The 27,088-nt window shown below is 45.7% G+C and overlaps 1 protein-coding gene across 2 annotated transcripts in view; it reads left to right on the top strand.

The window, feature by feature from the left end:
• The first annotated feature begins 1,526 nt into the window (after window positions 1-1,526).
• Phactr2 (phosphatase and actin regulator 2) overlaps window positions 1,527-27,088 on the top strand; it is a 271,200-nt gene continuing 245,638 nt past the window's right edge. For both annotated transcript variants that reach the window (XM_057761357.1, XM_057761356.1), the window contains exon 1: window positions 1,527-1,856. In XM_057761357.1, the coding sequence (XP_057617340.1) occupies window positions 1,634-1,856 (223 nt within the window). In that variant the 5' untranslated portion in view covers window positions 1,527-1,633. The remainder of the gene's footprint in view (window positions 1,857-27,088) is intronic.

The following is a 27,088-nucleotide window of genomic DNA, read 5'->3' as shown; positions in this document are numbered from 1 at the left end:
GTGTGTGTGTGTGTGTGTGTGTGTGTGTGTGTGTGTGTGAGAGAGAGAGAGAGAGAGAGAGAGAGAGAATAGAACAGAATAGGCATGAATATGCATGTGGATGACACCCTGGGGGAGTCAGCTCTCTTCTTCCGGTATGTAGGTCATGGGAACCCATCTCAGGGCCTCTAGCTTGCCACAGCACCTTTACCTGCCTAGCCATCTCACTGGTAGCGTAGATTCACAGACTCGGTTAGCAGAAAATAATTACGACGAGGCCAGATGACATCGGCTGACTGCGAAGATGGATCTGAATCTGGACAGCGCTCAGAGCGAAGCTGGGACAATCAGGTCCCCCAGCCCCCACTCCATCCAGGACTGCGCAGAGTTGCTGGGAGAACAAACCCCTTTTCAGTTGTCGAGGATGCACTGTGAGCACCATGACCTAGTTGCTAGGCCTTTCGGGCGTCTTTGCGTTTGTCTAGCTTTATTCTCTTAGTTTTTGTTTCTCTTTTACCTTAGGCTTGCATTTCTTTTGTTGTTAAATGAACTATTCTGCACCAAGTGTCTGATGAATCACCTGGTGTGTGTGTGTGTGTGTGTGTGTGTGTGGTCGTAATGGCTGACTCTGGTCTCCCTTCCCCTCTCAGTCTCCTTCTCTTCCTGCTTTTATGGTCCATTTGTGAAGCCCAGAAACAGTCCTCCACTGCCAGAAACTTAGAGAGCCACCCGCTCTGGTTTACAGCTTTTCAATTCTGGGCCAGCCACTACTTGGGGACCTGATTGTGAAACTGATAAGGCTGGCATTCCAGTTAGCAAAATCACTGCTCCCTTTACTGTCGACTGAGGCACCCACTGCCAGTCATCCCAGTTGCTCTCCCATTGGAAAGCATCGACTCAAACATCACATCTGTGACACTAATTCAGCCCCCAGAAGACCCAGCTTTTCAAAAACCGCGACCTTCACCTGTGACCCAGCACAGACGGAAGCCCAGGAATGTGGGGCTGTGAGAGGCAGAGATGAGCTTTGACAAGGGCAGGAGGTAGTAGAGGGAGGATCAAAGGACCAGACTTGACAAGCGACTCCAGCTCGGCCAGGAATCCCTGGGCAAACCCAGTGCCCTTTGGCGCCAGTATCTCGCACCTGTAAATTACAGATGACGGTCACTGGGTCCCTGTCCTATCACAAGCCGTCAGGTGTGTGCACGCGTGTCCCCGCCCCGCCCTGACTGATTGCAAATGGTACTGTTAATGTTAACCCTGAGCTTGCGCCTCAGCTCTGCAGCTTAAACTTCACTTCTCTGTGACTGGGCTGGGAGAGCCTTGCTGGGCCAGCGGCTGCAGACCCCAGCCTTCCGGTGGAGGGGCCGCGCCTGAGGGGGGAGCAGTCGGGCAGGTTCCCGGGCACTGAGGGCAGCAGGCTTGGGGGGCCCCGTGTCTGTCACCAGCGGGAGTGAGAGCCGGCTGTAGGCGGCTCCTTCCTGTGCAAACTTTTCTGTGTTCTTCCTCCTCCCGCGCTGCGCACCGCTGCTTGCGGCCACCTCCCCGCCCTGCCAGCCGGCCGGGGGCTCCACGCGGGGCCGCAACGGACAGCTCAGCCCTCTGAGCCGGCCCCACCCTGCCTGAGCTCGCTCCCTCCCGGCGCCTAGGGCCGATGGCGGAAGCCGATGGGAGCCCTGAGACGTCCCCGGACCAGCCAGCCGGCCAGGAGGCGGTGGCAGCGGTGGATCTGGACACCGAGCCCGAGGCTCCCGGCCCGGCCGCTCCTGCCCTGCGCTGGCTACCCGGGGACCCAAGTCCCCGCGGCCGCTCCCAGAGCGACCTGTCGTCCGCCTCGAGCAGGGGCCGCCCGCTCCGGGTTCACATCTCCGGTTCAGGTAAGTGTGGCGAGGGATGGCCTGGGGTGGTCCAGGAAGGGCTAGCCACGGGCAGGTGGCAGTCACTGTGTGGTTATCATCCCTGGAAGCCCGCGGGCAACCGTGGGAGGAGGGGTGCTGAGAGCAAGGGCGAAAGCTGCTGTCTTCACATCGCCACCTCCAGCTGAGCTGCAGAAGCTTGGTGTCCCTTGGCTGAGGGGCAGGCGACCGGTGGGTGCGCCCAAGTGGGTACACCTATCTCTTGCGCGGGTGCAGAGCGGCGCGGTTTCCGCGAGTTCCCTTGGACTCGCTCTCCGCTGTGCGGCGCCAGGCGGTACCGGTGTTGGCTTTGGTTCTTGGGCTAATTTAGTTCTTGGTCTAACCGGTCTTTGGCATGACTGTGGTCCCTCGGAAGGGTGTGGTTCCCTCACTTCAGGGGCTGGCCTTAGTACAGGGCTTGGAAGCTCTGGCAGGCACTTACTCCTGCTTCTGAAATAGAGATTTCTTAGCGGGCTTGCTGGTAAGAGGACCTGGGATTCGCGTTTCCCTGACTGTGAAAACCCATGGAGGCGTTAATGAGACCTTGGCCTGGCTGTGTGTGTATCTACTCTCTGGAAAGTCTAGAGCCAGTATTGCTTCTGTGTTGTGTCTTCGGAGGACAGGCAGAAATCAGGAACTTCACTGAGGCCTGATGTTGCCCAGGCTGTACTGTGTGATGGAGGACTAATCGCTTAACTTTGTCTTTCGAATCTCAGTGGTTAATGTGGAACGATGGTGCGGTATATTGTGGGGAGACGTGAGGTGGATTAAGTCATCATTTAAATATACTAAGAACTGGAGAACTTTTGTCTTTTAGTCCAGCCGATGTGTCCAGTTTCCAAGGGTTGTTTTATAATTCTCAACCTGTGAAGGCTTCACAGCAGCTGGGAAACTAGACAGGGAGGACGTGAGAATGACCAGCTTCAAGAATGCGCTTGCTGAAGCGAACTGCACCTCCACCACTCCCAGGCACAAAACCCCTGCACCTTTCCAGTGCTCTGGGGTCATGCATTCCTCGACACCTCCCCCCCTCCGTTTATTTATTTGTGTATGTGCACACACAGGCACACCTCGGCGTGCACGTAGAAGTCAGAGGCCAATTTGCACGGCCTTGGTGATGGAATCCAAACCCTCAGGTCAGGCTTGGTGTCAAGTACCCTTACCCAATGAGTCGTCTCCATGATCTTGAACTCAGCCTCATTTCTACCCAAAGCCAAGCTCTAGTTTGAAAAGAGCACACCTCTGTGCATCTGTCTCTACTCCAGCTACCTAACTCTGTTGGTCGCCAAAACTGACTGTTTTCTTTTCCGGATACGGTTTGCTACCCAGTTTGTTCAGGAAGCATTGGCAGTGTTTCTGTTCTGATTTTGGAGATTCCCTTGGAGAAAGTTCAGGTTGTGAGATCTCGTCTTCAGATTCTTCCTCTAAATTTATTTTGTGAAAAGTGTTGAGTGGAGAAGCATGTTGTCTTCTGCTTTGGGGCCAAACAGAATTGGAGCTGTTGATAATCTTGATTTCTAAAAATATTAAAGGATTAACCCTCCCAATGATCCAGAGACAAGTGAATAGTAGTTTAGTTGGTGACAGTAGATTAACAAGCATAACTGTGTCTCGAGTTTTTATTTTTAAAGTCTGGAATTAAAGCTGCATGGGGGTGAATAACAGTAAGAACTTTCAATGTGCATGTATGCACATGTGCCATGTGGTAGTGACAGGAGCATCTATTTATCTTCAGGGAATCTGGTTTTCCCCTGTCATTATAATGGATATGAGGAAGTGGCAGCTTTCAGTGCATTTGTCCCCTACCTCCCAGCATGTTGGTGCTCAGGTAGGAGAGTGAACTTCTTCCAGGAAGCTGTTTTCCCAGGTTTCCGAACTAAGCTTTGGGTTTTGTGGAGATTTGAATGGGTATGGCCTATTGGCTCACATGTTTGAATGCTTGACCCATAGGAAGTTGCCCTATAATTAGGAGGTGTGGCCTTGTTGGAGTGGGTGTGTCCTTGCTGGTGGAAGTGAGTTACTATGGGGACAGTGTTTGAGGTTTTATATGCTCAAGCTAGGCCTAGTGTGTCAGTCTCCTCTGCTTGCAGATCAAGATGTAGAACTTTTAGCTCCTTGTCTAGCATGTGCTTGACTACACAGCACTATATTCCTTGCCATGACAGTAATGGACTAAACCTCTGAAGCTGTAACCCAGCCTCCATTAAATGTTTTCCTTTATAAGAGTTGCTGTGATCGTGATGTCTCTCTTCACAGCAATAGAAACCCAAACTAAGACAGGTTTCTAAGAACTGTGACCTCACCTTTCTTTGAATCAAAAGGATAAAGAATGAGCCAGTCCCTCATGGATACGCAGAGCATTTCCCATGACAGCCACAGCTTCTGAACAGGCTGGGATGCCCAAGTCATCTCAGGGGCACAAGAAGAAGATTAATCCCTTTTTGACAACAGTCCTTAGGTCTGGTGCTATAGTAGCACAACTTCCAGGCCCTTGCCAGAAACTCTGGGCATGCTCAGAGGCAGTATCTAGAGAGAGGTCCTATGTAGCTGTCCCAGACCCAGCTTTTGCTGCTAAACTTAGTCCCTCCCAGGCACACCTACTTAATCCGAATCTTCATGCTGAAAGATACCCAGGCTTTTTTCTTTTCCTTCTTTTTTCTTTTTTCTTTCCTTTTTACTTTGTTTCTTCCTTACTTTCTTCTTTCTTTCTTTCTTTCTTTCTTTCTGCACTTTATAGTCTAAAATGTCTTTCTTTCAGACTCCAAGTTTCAATCTTAGTTATACATAGGATCATTTGGGGAAATGGAAAGCAATAATAAAATAGTTCCTGGATGGGTCCATCGCAGGGCTTCTGCTAGAAACTGGCATCAGGTGCAGCCTGGGCATCAGGTGACTCTAAAGTGTAGTCAAGCACGAGGCTTGCCTTCTTTTGCCCAGGCAGTATTGGAATACTGTGCCAAGAGTTGACCTAAACAAGTGGAACCTTGAAGCATGGATGCCTGCTCCCTTTTCTCTTCTTCACCCCTCTACCACACCCTCCCGAAGCCTTTTTCTTGCATCCAATCCTGATTAAGCTGTTTATCAACGAGTTCTTCCTGTGTCATCACTTCTAAAAATGAGTTAATTCCCTGGTGTTAGTCCCTGCCATTGGATGAACATCAAGCAGGAAAAAAGCTATCTTTGACAATGCCTTAGAGAGGAAAGAGAAAGAGGGAATTTCTTCTTGGGTTATCTGACAATACTACTCCAAGACAAAGGACCACATTCTCCTGCCTTCACCCATCATCCCATATCCTGCCTTAGCTTCTGGTCCTTCCTTGAGACACAGCCCCTAAAACTGTCAACTGCTGCAATCAGGGTCATTCAATGTCAATCATTTTTAAAGGCCTGCTTGGTGCCTACAGTGTATGGAGACATTCTAAGAGTCCCTGCTTCCCTTGGTGCCTACAGTGTACGGAGACATTCTAAGAGCCCCTGCTTCCCTTGGTGCTTACAGTGTACGGAGACATTCTAAGAGTCCCTGCCTCCCTCATTGCCCTGGGTTGCTACCAGATTTTAGAACGGAAGATATCTCATAGTGTAGGGACTTGTATTTGACTTTTGGATTCAGGAGCTAATTTTTCCACATAAAACACTTGTATTTTGTCAGCAAAAGCCGTAGTTTCATAATTTAAAACCCATGCAAAATGGGCAAAAGCCCAAAGATATTCAAATACGTAGTTTTTAAAAGTCAAAGTGGGGTTGCTTTTGCATCTTAAGAGCTTAGACTGATTTTTGTTTTTTGTTTGTTTGGTTTTAAACTCACAGGCCTTTGGGGTTAACCAGATCTCTGGACTTCTGAAATCTAATGTTTTGGTAAATAAAACCAATTTTTCAAAATTGGACTCTTGCCCTGAAGTTCTCATTGTATGCACTCAGGGTCTCTCGGTTTTCACACCCATCTTGCCAGTCTTGTTCCTCATTCAGAGCTTTACTGGAGTTGCCTGTTTCTGGTGTGTTTTTCTCCCAGGACTGCACAATAAGCAGAGGCTGCCAGGTTGTACTCCTGTTGTTAGCATCCAGGAAGTCTTGGTTAAGCTTTGTGAGGGACAGACACCATTTTGGATCTGTGAGTCAGTCTTGTCCAAAGTATAATGACAGTCTCTAAGCTGGTGGTCAGCAACCAAGGCTAGCACCTGCTAACTTCACATTTGTGTAATTTAGAGTGTAGGGGGTTGGTGTTTGCCCATTTTTGCCAAGCAGTGGGCATCAGGTCTTATGTTTACTTTCTGTCTATGCCTGGTCATAGAAAAGCAAGTCTACCTGGCCGGCAAAGATAGGCCAGTTTGGACAGTGTAAAAACAGACTGGATGCAGCAGATACTAGAAAACCCAAATCCAGCCCTCGTCAGTCTAGGCATCTTGTATAGACATGTGCGTCCATCCCGTCCTCACAGTAGGAAAGGGAAATGCCCTCATCTTTGCAGCTAGGCCAGAAAGTGTGCCTTCCCTCTTCTCACACAAGCATTGGGGGAGTTCAGGGAGTTCTGCTAGTGGCCTGTTTTTAAAATTGTGCTTCAAGTGTGAGTAAGCTGGTCCCTCCTCAGTCAGGATGCAACGGACCTGGGTCCAAAGCAAGAAAGCCGTCAGGAATTTAGGCAACCAGTTCCTCTTCTCTGTCACTTTCTTAAGGCTGGCATGACCTCAGCAGGCCCACAGCTTCTGCTTGCCTCTCTGCTGGCAGGCTTTCTTCCTCTCTAGTTTGAGCTCTTTTCCCGCCCTCACATGGGCTTCCTCACTCCGTTGTAACACACAGCATAAGCATTCTACCCACCTCTGGGACAGCCAGCTCATTCCTTCTGTGAGCTCTCCAGTCAGTGGTTGCGTGGGGAAGAATTCTTTGTTCAGATTCTTAAGAAAAGTCCTACGTTGTGAAGCTTCCTTTTAATGAAAGCTGTAGATCACAGGTCCCTCTGGAGCCTGTCTGTGGATTAGCTCCCCTTGTGAGATGCCTGTCCAATCCCAAGCTGGTTTCAGAGCGTCCAGGACTCAAGTCGCAATGTGTCCGCTTAACAGGAACTACACATGCGTGTTGCCCATCCAGTCATTCAGTCTTTCGTTCAGCTAGTATTTCTTGATGTCACCGGGTGCCGGGCGCTATTCTAAGCACAGGTCACATAGCAGCAAGCAGATATGATTCTGCAATCTTGGATGTGAGACTTTTCCTCACAAAAGCTCTTCAGAAAGGGTATGGCAGCCAGAGACAATGTTTCTCTGGGGATCGAAGCCCTACATCGTGAATTACAGGCAATATATTACCAGCTGGTGACAGTCATTTACAAGGAGTCGTTTACCAGGGAGTCTAGCTGCAGAGGTCATCTTGTAGGAGCTCAAAGGCTGGTGATGGGTTAGGCATTCATTCTAAGCCCTATCTGCTGCAAGAGGTGCTTCAGGCATGAGAGGATACCTTGATGTTTCATTTATTTATCTAATCAGGTAAAAAAACTAATGGGTCAAACACACAGGCAGCAGAAATAGCCCTAAGGGACCCATCTAGTGGGGGGGGGGAGAGGACAATAAGCTAAACATGGCATAGTAAGAAAGTATGACCTATGATCAGGGCCCTGTGGTCAGCTGTGAAATAACTTGGGGGAAGGTCCTCAGGAAGGGCTTCCCAGAGACTGTGACATACCTGTGCACACACACACACTCATACACACACACACACACACACACACACACACGCTTTCTCTCTCTCTCTCTCTCTCTCTCTCTCTCTCTCTCTCTCTCTCTCTCTCTCTCTCCCTTCTTCTTTCCCTCCCTCCCTCTCTGCAGAAAGTAGATTGTGGAGCTGGACACATGGAGGAAGGGAATGTTTAATAAAAGAAACAATACACGAAAGCCTGAGGCTTGACTAGAGTCTGCTTGGTTTTGCTTGATGCCAAAAAAAGAAAAAGAGGGCTGTAGCAGGGAGGCCAAAGCCAGAGTCTGAGAGGGCTGTGTCTGACCCGTCGCTCATGGGAGCAGGCTGCAGGTGGCATTGGCACGGCATTTGTGAGTGTGAGGAAACATTCTGAACGTGTTTCTACATGTTCCAGGAGAGGCCCCCACAACGGTGGAGGAACATGGGCAAAGGAGACACAGGATTGTGGTTATCCTCCTTGTGATCGTGGTCATGTTACTTCCCCTCCCTGTCCTTGACTTCCTTATAGCCAACCTGGAAATGATTAGTAGACTAACACCTTGTTTACTGCAGGGCTGTGGGGGAGAAAGGTGAGAAAAGAGACCTTGAACTTGAAGGTTCTGGGTAAAGTGTGTCATTTGGCAGACTTCTACTGAAAGTTGCTTAAGGTGCATTAACTGAGTACATAGACCTCTCATCTTTCCTACACTGTGAGACCATCACAAACAGAAGCCAGGCTTTCCTTGTTTTTGAATTCTTGGTGCCTGGGCTAAGATCTGGTACATACGGTACATATGAGTGCCTGCTAGATGTCTAAGGCATTGATGATGAATTAACTAGATCAGTTCTTTTAACATCAAACATCTGTCAAAAAGTAGCCTAAAGTGCACACACTCACACACTCACAAACACACAAGAGAAAGTTGAAGTTTTGATTCCCAAATGCTTTAAAATAAAAAGAAGCAAGCAGAGGTTCGTATTTGCTTTTTCAGAGCTTCTCATGAACTAACTAGGTCCTCCAGGGGAGGGGCCCATTGCACAAGACTCTCTGGGCCACAGCCACAGGGGAAAGTTTGTGGAGAGGAAGTGATGGCTCTCTGTCTCACTTGAGGCCAGTGGAGACGGCATCCCAGAAACAGGGACTCTGCAGGCTCCTGGGAATGTTGAACTGGTACCAGATCCCAGAGTGTGGGCAAGGGGGGTCAGAAGGCAGCACACTGTGGTTGATGCAGTCTTGATCTGTCTGCCCTCACCACAGGCTTCACCTTCACAGCAACCCCTTAGAGATAATAGCCTGGGGTTTCAAAGGTGGAGGAGGACACTTATGTCCCTTGGGTGACGGGGAAGTATGGGAGAGACACAGACTCACATCTTCCTGACTTCAAAGTGCATACCCTTTTGGCTCAAGTGTACCTGAGTGTCCACCACTCCCTCAAAGAAACGGCTTCTGGACATCCTGCAAAAAATGGGGAAAGCTGCATCATACTTGAAAACTCAAAAATACCATGTGAGCGAGAGCGACAAGGTGGACAGCTCTTTTGGACTGAGGCGATGGCTCCGTGAATAAAAGTGCTTGCCCTATAAGGGGGAGAACTGAGGAAACTCCCAGAATCTGTGTAAGAACTGGACATGGAATGACAACTGCTGCAATCTCATCACCTACTTCGAGATGGGAGGTGGAAACAGGAGGATGCCCGGGAGTGTGCAGCCATAGCCTGTCATAAGCAGTGCGATCCAACAAGATTCAGTCACAAACACAGAAGGAGAGCACCGACACCAGAGGCTGTTCTCCGATCCACATGTGTCCTTAGCACATGTGTGCTCACATTTGCACACATGAAAACACAACACATGAATGCATATACATCAATATACACACATATGAATCCAATGCATGAATACACACACAAACACACATGAACACACATACACAAATACACACACTTGACACACACATGAATGCACATGCATGAATACACACACGAACACACACACACTTGACACACACACATGAATTTATGTGCATGTTACGCACACATGAATACACACAAACACACTTGACACATACACACATGAATACACTTACATGAATCTGCACAAACATACACTTGACACACACACGAATGCACATACATGAACACACAAACACACATTTGACACACAAACACATGCGTATACATGAACACATATACATGAACACATACAAACACACATTTGACACACATGAACACACATACATGAATACATAAAAATACACCCTTGACACACAGACACGCAGATATACACATATACATGAATACATACACACACTTGACACACAAACACATGCAGACACATGAATACACAGGCATGAATACACATCAAAACACACTATACACACACACACACACACACACACTCAATTAAGAAGTTCTTCTGCCAAAAAAAAATCTTTCAAGTCCTTAGCCAGCCAATTGGCTGTCCACTTTAAGGTGCATGAATATGTCAAATTCTAGCAATATTTGACCTAATCTTTCAATTGAAAACTACTGAGGCTTGTAGTTGTGAGCGCAGCTCATGTGTAAGAACCATAGCCCGTTTCAAAGTTCAAGTGCACTTTCAGTTACGATGAGGCTCAGGAAAAAAAAAAAAAAAAAAAAAAAAAAACAACAGAAAACACAAAACACCAAGGCAGCCTCGGTGCATGAGTCATAATCTTTGATCACACTGGGTGAGGCGAGCATGAAGAAGCAGGCTTACTGGCTTGCGTTTGAAACGTGTGTGAGGCTAGCTCACCGAGACCAACTAGCTAAAGCTTGACATTTATAAGCCTTACCTTGCAAGTTTCTCAGTGCCTCTGTGGTGTCTTGGAAAAAAAGAAGAGAAAAGAAAATTAACCGTCGCTTATCTGTCCTAACAGGAAGAATCTTTAAGACTTCTGAAAATGCCATTGTGCCCTTTTAGACCTCTGGACTGTGGTCAAGAATGTTGAGGGCCCTGATAGGGTTTGGCTTTGGATTAGCGCCTCCTGTACATCATGTGCGGTTGTGAACTAAGTGAATGCTGCCCCGAACTCCTTCAGTGCTCATACGTATTTTCACTACCTGAATGTTAGGCTGGTCTTCTTTAAGGGTGTAACTTCTCTTGAATAATCATTTAAGTGGCCTAAACATCAATAATCAAGGTGTTTTAATCTCTTATTCCTCAACTTATTGGTCATCATGGACTCTGAATTTCAATTCTGGAAGACTCAGTTGACAGAAAGGCATGATGATAAAGAATTCAGCTTGATTTAATATCTGAATACTGTCTTTTGTAGTTACTACATCAGAGGAGTGTGTGCTTATTCTAATTATAATATTACTGGTAACAATAGTATTTGACATCCAATACTGTCCAGCTCACTGCTTTGCCTAAGAAAATTTATGACTGATTAAGTGTGACCTCTTAGTTTCTAAATGTGTGCGTGTCTGTCTTTTTTTGGTGTGTGTGTGTGTGTGCACGTGCATGTGCATGTACGTGTGTGTGTGTGTATGTGTGTGTGTGTGTGTGTGTGTGTGAAGGTCCACGGTCAATCTTGAGCTTTGTTCCTTCAGTGTCATTCACCCTATTATTTTTTAAACATTGTTTTAAATTTCTTTAAATATAAATATTTGTGTGTGTATGTAAATGTGTGTGTGTGTGTGTGTGTGTGTGTGCAGGTCACGGCACATGTATAGAGGTTACAAGACAACTTGTAGGAATCGGTTCTCTCCTTCGACTATGTGGGATCTTGGGGACTGAACTCAGGTCATCAAGTATGGCAGTGAGTGCCTTTACCTTCCAGGTCACTTCAATGGCCCTGTCCATCTTATTTTTGAGACTGTCTCTCCTTGGCCTAACCTCTTCCCGTAGGTTAGGTTTGCTGGCTTGTGAGCCCCAAAGACCCACCCATCTTTGCCTACCTCAGTGCCGAGATTCCAAGTGCACACCACTGTGCCCAGATTAGTTTTTTCATTTGAGTTCTGACTGTAGAGCTCAGGTTGCTGTGCTTGCAAGCCAGACACCCTACCAGCTGAGCTGGGCTGACAGCTGCTTTTGTTCCCTTACAAAGGCTATAATTTATCGTAGCTCTTTGGATCTGCCTTTGAGAGTCACTGATTACTGCCCCCAAGGAAGAGTTAAGGAAGCATTGCAGAAAGGGCAGGGGGTCATGGCCATGGGGTGGGAATATCTTCCTGTGTCTTGGCAGGACTGTTTCATGTTAGTAACAATTATTAAGATAGCTAGGTCTGTCACAGCTCTCAGTCCTGCCCCATTCCGAGAGTATACAAAGATTCAAGAGCAGTTCCTGTGTTGAAGGCCTAGAGACAGGAATTGTTAGGGAGGACACTCCTTTTCCCAATCACCTTATATTTCTGGATCTCTCTGTCTCTCTCCCAATCCATCTATTTATCCACTCGTCCAGTTATTTCAGTGCATGTGAATAGCTACAATAAAATACCATATATATTAAAACAACACAGATTACTTTTCATAGTCCAACAGATTGGGTGTGGCTTGGAACTCAGTTCATTTGATAACAAGTTGTCAGCCAACAACTACCCAAAGTGCTTACCATATGTATATAAAAACAGGTAAAAACTGGATCTCCAAATGTTCTAAGATGAAAATATAACCAAGCGGAGGTTCGTATTTGCTTTTTCAGAGCTTCTCATGATCTAACTAGGTCCTCCAGGGGAGGGGCCCATTGCACAAGACTCTCTGGGCCACAGCCACAGGGGAAAGTTTGTGGAGAGGAAGTGATGGCTCTCTGTCTCACCTGAGGCCAGTGGAGATGGCATCTCAGACACAGGGACTCTTCAGGTTCCTGGGAAAGCTGAGCTGATACCAGATCCCAGAGTGTGGGCAAGGGGGGTCAGAAGGCAGCACACTGTGGTTGATGCAGTCTTGATCCGTCTGCCCTCACCACAGGCTTCACCTTCACAGCAACCCCTTAGAGATAATAGCCTGGGGTTTCAAAGGTAAATAGGACACCCATGTCCCTTGGGTGGTAAGGAAGTACTGGACCCCGACTCACATCCCCCTGACCTCAAAGTACGTACCTTTTGATCACGTGTGTCTGAGTACGTATCTGTCACCCTTAATAGAAACAGCTCATGGACACCACATTAAAATGGAGACAATGACACCATAATCATAAGGCTTTACAAATACCATTCTGTAAGGGCCTGCTTCTTGATTGATGGATGGCTGCCTTCTTAATGTGTCATCACATGGCAGAGAGATTGAATACGATTTCCTTGCTAATGCCATTCATTAGTGGGACACACTCCTGACTTCCTCTAACTCCAGTTACCTCTCAAATACCTCACTTCCTGAAACTGTTGCATGAGAGAGCAGAGTTGCAACATTTAGGATGTAAGGGGTTATAGACATTTATTCCATAATACTATCTGCATTATCCATCTACCCATCCATCCCAGAATTTTTGCCTCTGCATACATATGCTCCTATCAAAGCCAAATTTACCTGTCTTTAATTCAAACTAGCAGTGACACTCACTGGAGATCTTGGATTCCAGTTCTAAATGCAGCCAGAGCCGAATAAGCCAGCTCTCTTGTTACAACCTATGTTTAGATGTGGGGCGCGTGTTGGTGATGTGTCCACGTGGTTGTATAGAGGGCAGTTCTTGAATGGCACATGGGAAACCTTCATTGTCTCATGTCCAGAAGGCTGGAGAAGTGAGGAATTCCTGGCTTCCCGGAGGCATAGATGTCGCTAAGAAAAGCCAGACATTTGTCTAGGTAAAAAAGAAGAAAAAAGTAGACGAAGAAAACTGTTATGATAATACGAACGTGTTTTTATGGCACAGTGGGGCCAGTGGAGGTGTGAGGGTGCAAGCAAGAACGAGGTGTCCAATGGGACAAGATAAACTAGGAGGGGTGATAGATGTCATCGGCTAAGGTGCAGACCAGAGCAACCCTTTGGATCATGGGTCATAAGAGTCAAATTCTATGATTTGAGGATCAGAAATATCTCAGAAGAAGCCCAATATTTTCTCTTCCTGAAGGATATGTTCTTCCCGGTAACCCCATCCTAGCCTGTTTGGTACTTTTGGCCATGGCACTATTTACATCCTATTTCCATTTAGAGTAGCTCTCAAAGGCCTTTTGCAAGGTCTATTACTTTAAGAATATCACATGGTAAAAAAAAAAAAAAAAAAAGAATATCACATGGGGCTTTAAGCCTGTGTCTTTCTCCAAATGGAGTCACATGTCAGTAAGGCTGATTTAGACCTTCGCCCTCTGGGGACCACATCCTCCCGATGGTGACCTGACTTCAAGGACCTGTTTAGGCAGTGAGATGGCATTCCTCTGGCTTCATTTAATCAGATGCATCTCAACAAGGACTGGCGTTGGCATGAGGTCACATATGGTGACCCAGATCAAGATTTGAGGGCATTCACGGGAAGGACTGCTCCTGGGGCAGCTGAGAAACTCCCAGAGGGCTGGCAGCTCAGGACACTCTGCGGCCTTGGTCAATGAGAAACTAGCAAGGTCTGCCCAAGTACAGGAACATTCCAGAGAGAGCCTGCAGCTGCCAAGCAACTTCAAGAGAAAGAAGTGTTCTGCACCCTCTGATGGTGGAAAAATCTGCCCTGCATATCAGTCGGTGCATGCAAGTGTCCCCGCCCCACCACTCCCTCTCAGGCTCCCTGGCTCCTTGTCTTGCTTCTCCTGTTGAGTGAACCTCCTTGAACCGTCGCTCTTCAAGTCTTCTTCTTCCCAAATCTCTCTTGATGTTCATGCTTTGGGGCCTCTCTTATGTTAGCCTATTGATGGGGACGGGGAGGGGCTGTCTCAGTATGATTCAGCTGCCTCTTGTTTCTCACCAAGAGAGCACCTGATACTAGATGAAGCCTTCAACCATCGGCACCTGGCAGCTCTGGGCTTTCATTGCTTACTTTAACTTGCTGGGGTTGGTTTTAGGCTTAAAAAAAATCTCAACTAGTCTCAGTTGGCCTCAAACTCACTATATAGTCATAGAAGAATGTAAATTTCTGATCCACCTGCCGCCACCTCTGAAGTGAGATTACAGACACAAGTCACCACACCTGGACTTCATTGTTTTTTGTTTGTGTTTTGTTTTGGACGTAGTGTCTTCCTTTGTATCCCTAGCTGGACTTCAATTGGTGATCCTCATGAGTTGACCTTCCAAGTTCTGGGATGATAGCTAGGCGGCATTATGCCCAGCCATCTGCTCTGTTAATAGGCAACCGGCTTTAGGCTCACCACGAAGGATGAGAAATGGAGGTCCTGCTTAGCCATGTCAGTCTTGTGATAGATGAGCCTCGGAAGGATGCTTCAGTGTGTCAGCGGGTTACTCCAGTCAGCTCTACCGGAGGTCCCACCTCAAGCTCACATGGGAACTAGTGACAGATATATAAAGCCTTTTTCATACATTGCCATGCTTACAAAGCACCAGGAATCTTTTTGAAATGTAACAGGTTTAGTGTGGAAATTAAATTTAGGAAGTTTCAAATGGGCTATGTCTTTTGCTCTGAGCCCATAGGTTACGCTTTGAAGGAAACAATACTCTACTGATGGATTTTAATAAGCATGTGAACCTCTCAGCTGTTTTAAAGGAGTCTTTTCAGCACTAATTCTACTGGGAGAAAAATTTATTTTATTTTGTTCTTGTATTGTCACACCCCAGCCAACAAAGCAGATATCTATGACTCTGAAAGATGAGGAATATGTCCCCTCCACGAAGTAATCCACCAAGTAGGTATTTCTAGTTCAACTCACCACTAACACTGCCCACCTGGGCAGAATGACAGAACCCACGAATTGAGAGCTTAGTACCCAAGACTAAACCCCTTCAGATCATAAACCTGGGTACTTAGAACTTCTGGCTGGCCAGAAGTTGGGGGTCCATGCCATCCTCCTTGGATTCTATTCGTTCTCCTTACTAGCATGACTTGCTAGACTTGGGGAAATACTATAATTACATCTAGAGTTCTTTACAAAGGATATTTCAAGGGCCACAAATGGATAGCCACGTGAAAGATATATAGGACAAGGTCTCCAAGAGCCCGGGGCACAGGACCTTCTGTCCCTGTGGAGTTGGAGTGTACCACCCTCCTCTGTGGGGATGAGTTTTCATTTTCCTTCCTGTAAGCTCCACGGGTTAGTCTATCAGAAGCCTCTTCACCATGTCCTGTGGGGGGCCTATGGAGGTCTTTGCTTGTCCAAAGTTGACAGCAGGGAAATTCAGAGAGGTCTGTGTGCTTCAGCATCCCGGTATTCTTCCCTCAAGAGCATGACATAGTACCCTTTTGAGATGATGAGGGTTTTATGACTTATTATCAGAAAATAGCAGGTTGGAATATTTCTTTATGGGTATTCAAGATAGAGTGCTGGGGAAGATTAGTGGTACAGACATTCTAGTTTCTATGAGTTGCCTTAGAGAGGGAGGCATACGCCAGGAACCATGGACCATAGCCCAAACATCATAATATCCTGCTAATGTTCCTCTAACTTCTACCCATAATGTCTCCCTTGATGCTTCAAAGACTACTTCTGTTTTCCATTTGGCTAAGCGAACTATCTAGTATGGGGTAGCAAGTGAAAGCCCTGCAGCTTTAGAAAACAAGCCTTAGAACTTCCACCTACAGCGAACCTTTTGCTTTAAAAATGTCCATATGAATTGATTTCTGGGAGTAAAAACTGGAGAGCTTTTAGTTCACAGTGTTAAAAACCAAGAGAAGATTTTCAAAAACAAAAATTAAGCAAGATGGTGTGTCTCCTACCTATTATAGCAAGGGAGTCTGAGACAAGTGGTCTACCATGATTTTGAGGCCAGCTTGCTAGTGATACATATTGTCCCATAAAAAGGCAAAATCCCTGTCTAAAACAAAGATAAAAATCTTTCAAAACTAAAAATTTAAGTTAAAAAAATTTAAATTTAAAATTAAATTTCACTGAAAACTCAAAACCCAGATCTAGCCCTTAAGATGATTGGGTACCCAATGCATGAAGTGCAAGGGTAGAAGATGAATCAAGTTTTCCAGCTGCATCTCACGGTGCCTGCAACACGTTTGTACACTACAGTTAGGCAATACTGAAGGAGGTTGAGGTTAAGGTTATTGATGCTATACAGCTGGGGCTGAGATAACAGAACTGGAGGAAGGGAGCCTTGGGAACTGGTGACTTGGTGAGTTGAACATGATAATTTGCTTCAAAGGAAGGCAAAACTGGAACACACCTTAGAATCAGAATTTTGGTGGCGGGAAGAATAATGAGGATTCTGACGAATGTGCTTTGAGGCTGAAATAAGAAGACAGGTTCCTTTTGTTGACTGTGGTTGTGGTGGTTTGAAAGAAAATGCCCCCCATAGTGGGTGTGGTGTGGCTAGTTGGGACAGGTGTGGCCTTGTTGGAGGAAGTGTGTCCCCGTGGCACAGCAGGCTTTGAGGTCTCATGTGCTCAAGCTACTCTAGTGTGGACAGACTCCTTCCGCTGCCTGCGGGTCAAGAAGTAGCGCTCTTGGCTCCTTCTCCATTATGATGTCTGCCGGCACACTGCCCTGTCCTGCCATGATGGTAATGGACAAAGCCTCTGAAACTGTAAGTAAGCCCCAACTAAATGTTTTCCTTTGTAAGAGTTGCCATGGTCATGGTGCCTTTTCACAACAATCGAAACCCTAAGACAGTGATTGATGTAGCATCACTGGGAATGTCTCAAACTGATAAATACCGCAAGGGAATAGGCTACATACAACTCCTGGCTGAGCACTTTGGTTTTCTGAGAGTAGTAATGATGTAGCAGCTTATTAACATCTTGAATAGCTACGCTATCCTAAAGCAGAAATCTAGCTTTTCACGTGAGCGTAGGTTCTCTCTACTCTCTTTCAGTTCATTGCTTGAGAGTTGACTTTTGTCTTCTCCATGGACCATATAAAGCATTTTTTAGAAGTGCAGGATTACATTTGGAGCTGTTTGTTGTTACCTGAAACGATGACGTCATAACTAAATGTCATTAAGCATGTGTGCGTGTATGTGTGTGTGTATGAAAAGGGGAAGCATTTGCATATATAGTTAATTAGCCTCATGATCACCTAAGAAAACCTATGGAGCCAACAATAGACACCTTTGATTTACATCTGACAGAATTCCTAGCCAAGTTCTCTACCATGTTTTTAAAGATCGAGTCCTGAGTCTCGAACGTGCCAAGTCCATGCTTTTCCCCCAGCTAGTAAACTATCCAGCATGTCACCAGCTCAGAGTCAAGTTTCTGGCATATGAGCCTGAGGGCTTCATTTCACACACAAACAAACCCTAACTTGCAGTAACACAAGATTCTGTCCTGCACTCTACCTGCTTACAGGGAGTCCTAGGCAAGTAACAGGTGTTGGTTTGGAGTAAAAAGCAACCGAGCTTTAGGAAGACCTGCATGACGGTGGTGCTGAGCCAGCAGCACTCACCAAGTGTTTGAGGGCTTGGTCATACAATCGATTTTCTCCAGTTAGGGTTCATTTATTCTTTCTCAAAGACTGCTTCAAGAAATTATCTGGATATGTCTGTGCAGGTGTGTGTTTATGAGTGTGGGTTCCCACAAAGGCCAGACAAAGATGCCAGTTTCCCTGAAGCAGGAGTTACAGGAGGTTGTGAGCGGCCTGACCTGTATGCTGGGAACTTAACTCTGGTCCTTTCTGAGACAATACACACACCTCGTGGCTGGATCATTTTTCTACCCGCTCACAGGAGCTTTTCATGCAAGGAGGTCTCTTGTTTCTTTTGACACTCCCTTTTCCTCAGAACTTGAGTTCTCTGTCTATCAGAGAGCCATCTCTACCTCAGGAAGCTCCACAGTGTGTGTAGGGGAGCCCACCCCTAACAATAGGAGTACAATAGTGACCCACAGTACTGAGCTTTCATTACTTTTTGTTTGTTTTACTGGTACCCATTACAGTCAAGTAATTACCCTTCCATAGAGCCTGGGGCATGGGAACCTGACTGAAGATTGGGGCTCTTCTAGTGTTGAAGAAGGTAAATTATTTGAGACCCCAAGTTTCTCAGGGCAGCCATTTTTAAGGGTGTTATGGGTCCACTGAGGGATGTAGACTTGAGCTGTCAGGCTTTACTCAGTTCTTTATGAGCAGGGGCTGAGGCCCAGCCAAAAGGAGACACCAAATTAGAACGGTAATATACAATTGTAATCCCAGCTCTGGAGGCTGAGGTAGGAAGTTCAAGGCCAGCCTGGGCTACATATCAAGTCCAAAATCAGCATAAGTCACTAGAGACCATCAAAAACTAAGAGAACAAAGGGGAAAAGTAAGAAAAGGAGAGAGAGAGAGTCATTGTTAGGAAAGAGAAATAATCATTGAAACCAGGAAAGCCAAGGAGGGGAAAAGATCACCATGAAAGATGGTGAAAGCAGGCCCTGCTGAGATAGTGACATCAAATGATGTCTCCAGAAAAGTGGGGAGGGGGTTCCTGGGTGTAACCAAGGAGAGAACCTTTCTGCAAAAAGAACAAAGGGGCAGGCCCAGAGGCATGGGCAGATGCCTGTTTCCTCAGCACTGAGCAAGGATTGAGGTAAAAAGTGACTAGAGGGTCCTGAGGCCATTGCATTCCTGGAATGAGACAGGAAACCAGTGGCTCTGAGCAAAGAGGTGCCAAGTCCTTTGATGAAAAGCCAAGTCTATGGGCTGGCTCTTTCTCTCAGGGCCGTACCAGTATGAGAGTGAATCTACAAGTATGTGGGGCGTCTCTCCTTGAGCTAACTAATAGGCAGCAATTAGGAGACTGATTGAAAACACTCATTAACACCATGCGACAGTCACTAACTCATTTCTTAGCTAATCACCAACACTTTGTCAATGACTAAAACAGCTGCCCCCCACTAATCCAGACCCAGCAAGCTCCAAGTATGTTCCCGCCCGCCCCCCCACCATCGGATGCATTCTTAAAATAAAAGTTCAGCCAATACAGATACGTATTAGATAAAAAGCATACTTCTGCATTCAGTAACCTCATTCCTAGATAACCCAACTCAAGCTTGTCTTGATACATAGATATTTTTTTCTTCAAAATTTGGACACATGCATGCATATTCCTTGGAAGCTATACTTTTTCTTCAAAAGTTTCTTGACTATACCTTCACGTCGGTATAGATGATTATCCTCCATTCATTCTCAAAGGCTGCAGACAGTCTGATCGTCTGTGTGTTTTGTACTAGCGCTTCTCTGATACAAGCATTCAACCCTTCTGTAAACTTGTAATATTACAATTGCATTGCTTATTTTTTTTTCATGTCACTGTGACAGATACTTGAAAGAATCAATCACTTTAAGGATTTCAGAGGTTTCTGTCCATAGTCGTCTAGCTCTGTGTTGCTGGGTGGTGGTGAGGGCAAAGGTCATTGTTGAAGGATGTTGCAGAGCAAATCCATTCACCTCCCAGCAGCCAGGAAGCAGAGAGGGTGAAGCACATGCGTGCTGGTGGCTTCCTCCTTCCCATCTTTTCTTCCATCCAGCCTCCCCTCTCTGGTAGGATGCTATCATTCATATTAAGAGAGCATCTTCTCCCAAAGGTACTGTCCCACAAGCAATGTGCCTCTGGAAACACCCTCACAGATGCTTCTAAGAGAGTGCTTTATTAGCCTCCCAGGAATATCCCCACTCGATTGACATTAACAATCACAATTACAGTGGTTAGTGAGAGTTAGGCACACATATCTTCCCGCCTGCACGGACCTAATTCCTTGAGAAGATTCCCAGTTCACAGGCCACCACTCCCAGCAGAGTGCAATGTCTGTTTTCTTGTCAGGACTGGATATCCTAACATCTAAAGCTTCTGTGGAGGTAAACATTATTCCATAAGATGTGATTCTACTCAGAACTGTTTCTACGGAATTTGGAAGCAACGAAGGAAACACTGTGTGCCCCCCACTTCCACACCAAAACAAACAAACAAACAAACAAACACCAGTCAGGCTCAACTCTGCCTACAACAATTGTCTTACTTACTCTTCTACTTTGTGATAACCAAGGCAACTTATAGAAGAAAGCTTGTTTGGGGCTCATAGTTGTGGCGGATAGGGGTTCATGAGGGTGGAGTGGAGGCAGCAGGCAGTCAGCACAGTAGCTGAGAGCTCACTTCTAGAATCAACAACAGGAAAAAAGAATGCATCTGGGATGGTGAGAGACTTTTGAAGCCTCCAAGTGCCCTCCCCTCCCCTTGCCTCAAGACACAGCTCCTCCAACAAGGACACAACCGCCTTCTTCTTCCCAAACAGTTCTACCAACTGGGGACCAGAGAGTCAAACCCAAGAGCCTCTGGGAACCTTTCTGCCACAGCAAGAAAATAGAATTTGTAGATAAGGAGCAGGATAGAAGAGGGGGACTTCATGGGTGAGGGGGAAGGAAATGGGAGGTGGTGGCGGGGAGAAGGCAGAAATCTTTAATAAATAAATAAATAGGCGGGGAGAAGGCAGAAATCTTTAATTAATAAATAAATAAATAAATTAATTAATTAATTAAAAAAAAGAAAATCCCTGGGAAGAGCCAGGAAAGACAGGGAGCAGGAAGGGGAGGGAACAGGAAGGATACGGAAGAGAGGCTGGTTAAGCCAACCTAGCAGGTCTACTGAACACAGATGGGGTTGACCAGATGCCACGGGGGAGGAGGAAGAAGCTCCTACCTGATTTAGTGGTGATCTTTGCTCCAACTGTGTGATGAGAATGTGAGTCTGCTGCCTAGAAGAAACAATACAGCAATGCTTTTTTTTTTTTTTTTTTTTGGAACTGGGCTCAGGCTTACTCTCTTTTATCGAAGGTTACAGCCCATCAAACAGCCACAGCCAACTAACATTACCCCTAGGGACAGTCTTGGCTACTAGCCCTTGGTGGATCAGTGACGCTCAGCTTCAGGGTCGGAAAGCTTCCCTGCACCTTGCCCTTTCTTGTCATGCAACTAGAGAAATTTCCTCTCAGCCTCTCCTTGTCTCTCAAAGCCTGATGCAAATCTGCGTGTCTTTGGGGTGCCCATTCTGAACCGTCTGGATTTGTAGATCCCAAATTGCAATTCCCAAGTCCCAAATAAGGTACTTCTGCTTCTACAATGTCCATGTTCAAGTTGATTGACAGTTGATGGGTCAAGAGAAGGTTCAGGGAACGGAAGTTTGGCCAAGTGAAGGATCTTTGTTCCACCCAGCCAGTGAAGGAAGTCAAAAGCTTGTTTCTGTTTTGTATTTCTCTGCTCACCACTGAAGTTAGGAATAATTTGGTGGTTAGCCATGTGTGTTCTCGGCCTCTGAGGTCCTTCTGTGCATATATCTTTTCCTTCTCCCTTCTGCATTCTTTCTTAGCTCTCGGTGTCTAGAGGGTAATAAGTAATCCTTTGGCCGCTGTGTGAGTTGGAAATACTTTCTCATTTTTCTATTTTGGTTGCTTTCGCTTTGTTCTTTTGGTACCTTTTGTTACTCATGCAAGAAACGAGTTTTGAGATGTGAACGTGCATGTTTATATACATACACAGAGGATCTATAGGCATGCCATATATGTCTATACTTCACTTTGAAATGGCCTTCAGTAAAAAAAAAAAGTCTGGCTTTGATAATTCTTATCTTTCCTTTCTCGTGTGGGAGGCTTCCTGCCTTGCTTGTCTGCATGCTGAACATGAGCGTGCAGAGTTCAATTTTAACTCAGAAAACAGAGCTTTTCAGTTGGGTCATATTACTGTGAACACCTGTGAAACTGAGGCACTTTTCTTGAGGGTGAGTTAAAATGTAGGCCACCACCTTGCTGGAAGAAAAATTCTGTCACTGGAATTCTGGCTCTTGTGCGGAGCTGGAGGTATCACTTACGTGGAAGCTCGAGCCATATCATTTCAACACCAGCTGCTTCGAGGTTTCTTTGCCTCACCCCCTCCGTGCTCAGCATTAGCTCTGAAATGACCTTAACTGACTGCTGAAAACTCACAGGGAGAAGAACCCCAGAGCTTTCCGGTCCTTTTAGTCTCTCCATGGTGACTCCCAGTAGAGAGATTTTACATCTTATACACGTGTCTGTTTTCCCTGTCTTTTTGATTTGCATTCTTGATTTTAGAGCCCCAACAGAGGCACAAATAAAATACCCCCTCATATCTCAGCATTGTAATGCCCAAATTGACTTAATCAGACAGCGTTGGTCCCGTACCCCAACTGTTTGAGTGACTTCTGTTTCCTACCTTATCAAGTGAATTGTCTTATCTTGGTGAAGGGTTTACACCACTGCCCACTTCTATCCTCCACCTCCATGCAGAGATAAAATCAAATTATCACCTCAGGATGGTTTTGTGACATATAATCTAATCACAAACACAAAAGATTGTAGGGCACGTTGACATCTGGCTTTAAAAAACTATTTTCTCAGGTTCAGGCTCCACAATTAAGCTTTTAAAAATTACCTAAAAAAAGAAAGGAGAAAAAAAGAGAAAGAAAAAAAATGAACCTTTTACTTTCAGTAATTACCTGCTTGCAGCGTTTCATTGAAGTGTTGGAGCAATAGTCAAAAGGAGAGTGAGACTCACGATATTTAAGAAATTGCTACAGGAAGGGATAGAATTTGAGGGCTTCTATCAAGTAGACAATTACCAGACTCCCTTGCTTGCTCCCTACCAAGCCCTGGCTCCTTCAGTGTTGGGGTCGGAGCACGCTAGGCAAGTACTTCGTCACCCAAGCTGGGCCCCAGCCCTGGCATTCTCTAGTTCTGATTAGAATTTTGATGCACCATTTACAACATAATCTACTCCCAGCTCATGGTAGATTTTCTTTTTTAAAAAATTCACTTACTGATTTCAAGACACGAGGGTGTATAGACTTTCGGCCCAGACATCTCTAGTGCCCCCTGGTGCCAGGCATGAGAAGAGGCCAGGGGACAGCTAATGAAGGGAGGTGAACATTTATTTACTCAATGGAAGGAAAGAGGTCAAGACACCCAGATTGATAGACCAGTAAAAGAACATCAACTCAAAGTAGGGGAAACACCCTGAATTCTCCGTGGCAAATTGGAGAGGGGACAAGGAAAGAGAGTAAACTATTTTGAGGTAGCATTAACTGTCCCTTTGTATATAGAAAAGGCAATACAGTGACTCCTCTAGATATCAGTATAGATTTCTCATCTTGGACTCTTTTAGGGGAGAGGCTGAGAACTTTCTAATTGCTCCAAACTTTGAGCCCCTCAGCTAAAGACTAATCAGAGTGGAAACCATGGTTTTCCCACACTAGAGGGTCACCATAGAACCTTTAGACTGGCTGTCGGGTCATGCTGTGGGTTCAGTCACTGCTATCAAGGCAGTGTGTTCTTATGTGCCATTTAAGGGCAAACAACGTACTTAAAAAAGAAATGCCATGGTCCAGTGGATAGAGCCCCACAGCCATGAGTGTAGGGGCAGTACCAGTTGGAATCAGTGGGTCACACACACACACACACACACACACAAAATTAAATTAAAATTTAAAAAAGAGGACCCAAAGTTGGGAGGGCTGGAGACTGTAGATCTGGGAGGAGTTAGGAGGAGGAGTGGGAGGGGCCAAATATGTTCAAAACACATTGTATGTGCACATGAAATTCTAAAAACATAGTAGATATTACATTTAAAAAGAGAGAAGTAGGTCAGGGATTCATCAAAACAAGGCACAAAGACCTGACTCTGTCCTTCTTCCTCCCTCCTAGAGACCACATTTCTCTTTGAAATAAAAAAGGAGGCCAGAATGAAAGGGCCTATCTGGTCTCAGCCTCAATTAAGCAGAACAAGAGGAACTGAGTTCTCTAAAAAAAAAAAAAAAATTTTTTTTTTAGTTTGATAAGCTTTTACTTGTGCAGAATATTTTTTTTTTCATCTAGAGGGATTAAAGGCTGTGCTTGCATGAGACCAGAATCTGAACTGCTGGGAGCACTCGGGGCTGGATGAATGATGTCTCCACGCCTGCCGGGACAGGAGTTCAGGTGGAGTGAGATTGGCTCACACGGCACTGTCAGCTGTATGGCATAGAAGACCTGAGCAGGCCACCGTTAGGCCTAAGGCTGGTGGATAAGCTGGAGCCGTGTCCTTGTCTTGGAAGCCCCTTTGCTTTTCTTGGTCTTTCTACATGTACGGACTCTTGCTGAATCCAACTGCAAAATAATTTTTACTTGATTTTCGGTCATATTAAAAATAGTATCTATTGCTTTTAGGTATGAAATGATATTGAGCTCATGTTCTTTTTAAAGCTATCTCTCCATCTTTTTGCAAAGGAAATATTATATAAGAAAAAGCATATTTTCCCCCTTTTCTCCAAAATGTTCCGATCTCCTCTTCACCCACCCCTTTCTTTTAATCCTAGATGTATACCCTACCCGCATATTACACCTAGGGGCTAGGAAGATGGCTCAATGGTTAAATGCACTGGCTGCTCTTCCAGGGGACTCAGATTTAATTCCCAGCACCCACATGGCAGGCCATAACCGCCTGTAGCTCCAGTTCCAGGGCTTCCAACACCCATACACACACACACACACACACACACACACGCGCGCGCGCGCGCGCGCGCGCGCACACACACACACACAGAGGCAAAACACCAGTGCATGTAAAGTAAAAATAAATGATAGATTTTTAACAAAAGATCCATTCCATCCTAAACCCATGCGCAGATGTGGTAGGCTTTGAAGATAAATTGTGATTTATCGTCAGGTCATATAAGGTCTAGTAAGGACCAAATTAAATGTTTTCATATAATTAGGTTAAATTCCACTCTCATAGCCTTTGCTATCCATGATAGACAGGGAATCCATTCCTTTGCTAATTCACATCCCCCCTCCCCACCCTTTTTTAAAAATCTCTTTCTAAACATTTTTGGAGAGGCAGAGAGGAGGAAGCGAGTTCTTTTTTGGTGAGAGATCAAGCTGTTTTTCCATTGTGAGGATTTAGACATCTTCTCTAAAAAAAGAAAAAAAATCATTCCACCATCCTTTAATCCCATACTGGCCTTTGAGTGTAGGGACATTTATACTCTCAGACCCTTCAAGAGAATAATATGTACCTTGCTGCAAATCATGGTCCAGTGACCAGGTAGCTTGATAATTCATAAATGTTGGAGTAGCTCCAAATGTTGGAGTAGCCGGAAGTCCATTGGGATGGCTTAGGCCTTGTCCCGTCCATTTATTTCCTGGGAGGAGGGGAGATCGATGACAGAGGCCAGCAAACAGACCTGGTACAGCTGGCAGTCAGAAGCAGACTCAGTAGTTTTCGCCTCCCTATGCCCATCTCTGGACCACAGTGGTAATGGAGAAGGATACAGTGAGGTAAGGAATGACCTCACCTTAGTGTTCTGTGAGGCAGCCTGGGGTGGGCTGGAGGTGCCAACTAGAACATGTGCATGATTTTAGAGCCCTCAAGAACTAGACTCATTCCAAGTGATATGTGAGAAATTCAGAGTTCAGATCTCCCGGGCAAAATTCTCACAGATCGTCCTGAGAAAATACCAGGAGAAATGAAGGGATGAGAGCAGCAGACAATTTATGGTTATTTATTACTTTACAATGCTGTGGTCAGTGGTAACTCTATCTGATATCTATCCCTCCCCCACTCCACTCCAAACCCTTGCCAGGTCTGCAGTGGGAAGAGACAATGGAGGGAGGAAATGAACACAGTTCCCTATAAGAAAGGAGCATAATTCATTTGTGGGCACGTTAGGTAACTCCTTCTTTTTCCGCTCTTTCCTTTGCCCTATGACGATCATTGCTAAATTTGCCAGTTGTTTTCCACTACTTAAAAAAAGTACGATAAGGGTTGCTATGAAAATACCAAGATACAGTTCTCCTTCATATGGAAATTGTTTATGATAGCCAGTACTTGATGTGTGTTTACGTTTTAATAATGACTATACAGTATTATTTATTGAAATACAACTGATTATATTCTGACAACTACAGTCTGGTGGCTGCGAAAGCATGGAGAAACCGAGCAAAACTATGTGACAAATCTGCCTTTATAGACATCATCCTATAACTCTGGGGAGTCAATTTAATCGGTACATTAATTCAGTAGAAAGTGAAGTAATTGTTTGATTCTGTATCAATTATCTCTGAAACAGGGTCTTGCTTTGTAGCTCAGCCTTGAACTTGCCTATCCTCCTGCATCTGCTTCCCTAGAACTTAGAACACAGCACCAGAGGCTTGTCCTTAGTTTTATTCATATCTTTAGATTATCTAAAAGCCATGTGACTGAAAGTCAGTGAAGAATGGCAGGAGGGCTGAGGAGACAGCTCGGTGGGGAAAGCACTTGTGGCTTCAGGACTCACAGACAGCTAGCTGAGGTACTGCGCATTCATAATACCAGAGTTCCTGCTGGGAAGAGGGAGGGAAAGGCAGGAGGCTCCCTAGAAGTTCAGGAGCCAGGTAGGGCGGCCATGAGCAACACCGACAGATCCTGTCTCCCAAACAAGGTAGAAGATGAGGACCAGCATTTAGAGTTAGCTTCAGATTTCTGCATGTGGGCCATGGCATGCTTGCCCACCCCACATACACACTTGCACACACACCACGCTTTAAAAAAAATGGAAAAAAG

This window comes from Chionomys nivalis, chromosome 2 (assembly GCF_950005125.1).
Source record: "Chionomys nivalis chromosome 2, mChiNiv1.1, whole genome shotgun sequence".
In the NCBI taxonomy this organism is placed as follows: domain Eukaryota; kingdom Metazoa; phylum Chordata; class Mammalia; order Rodentia; family Cricetidae; genus Chionomys; species Chionomys nivalis.
This window is presented reverse-complemented; position numbering and strand designations above follow the sequence as displayed.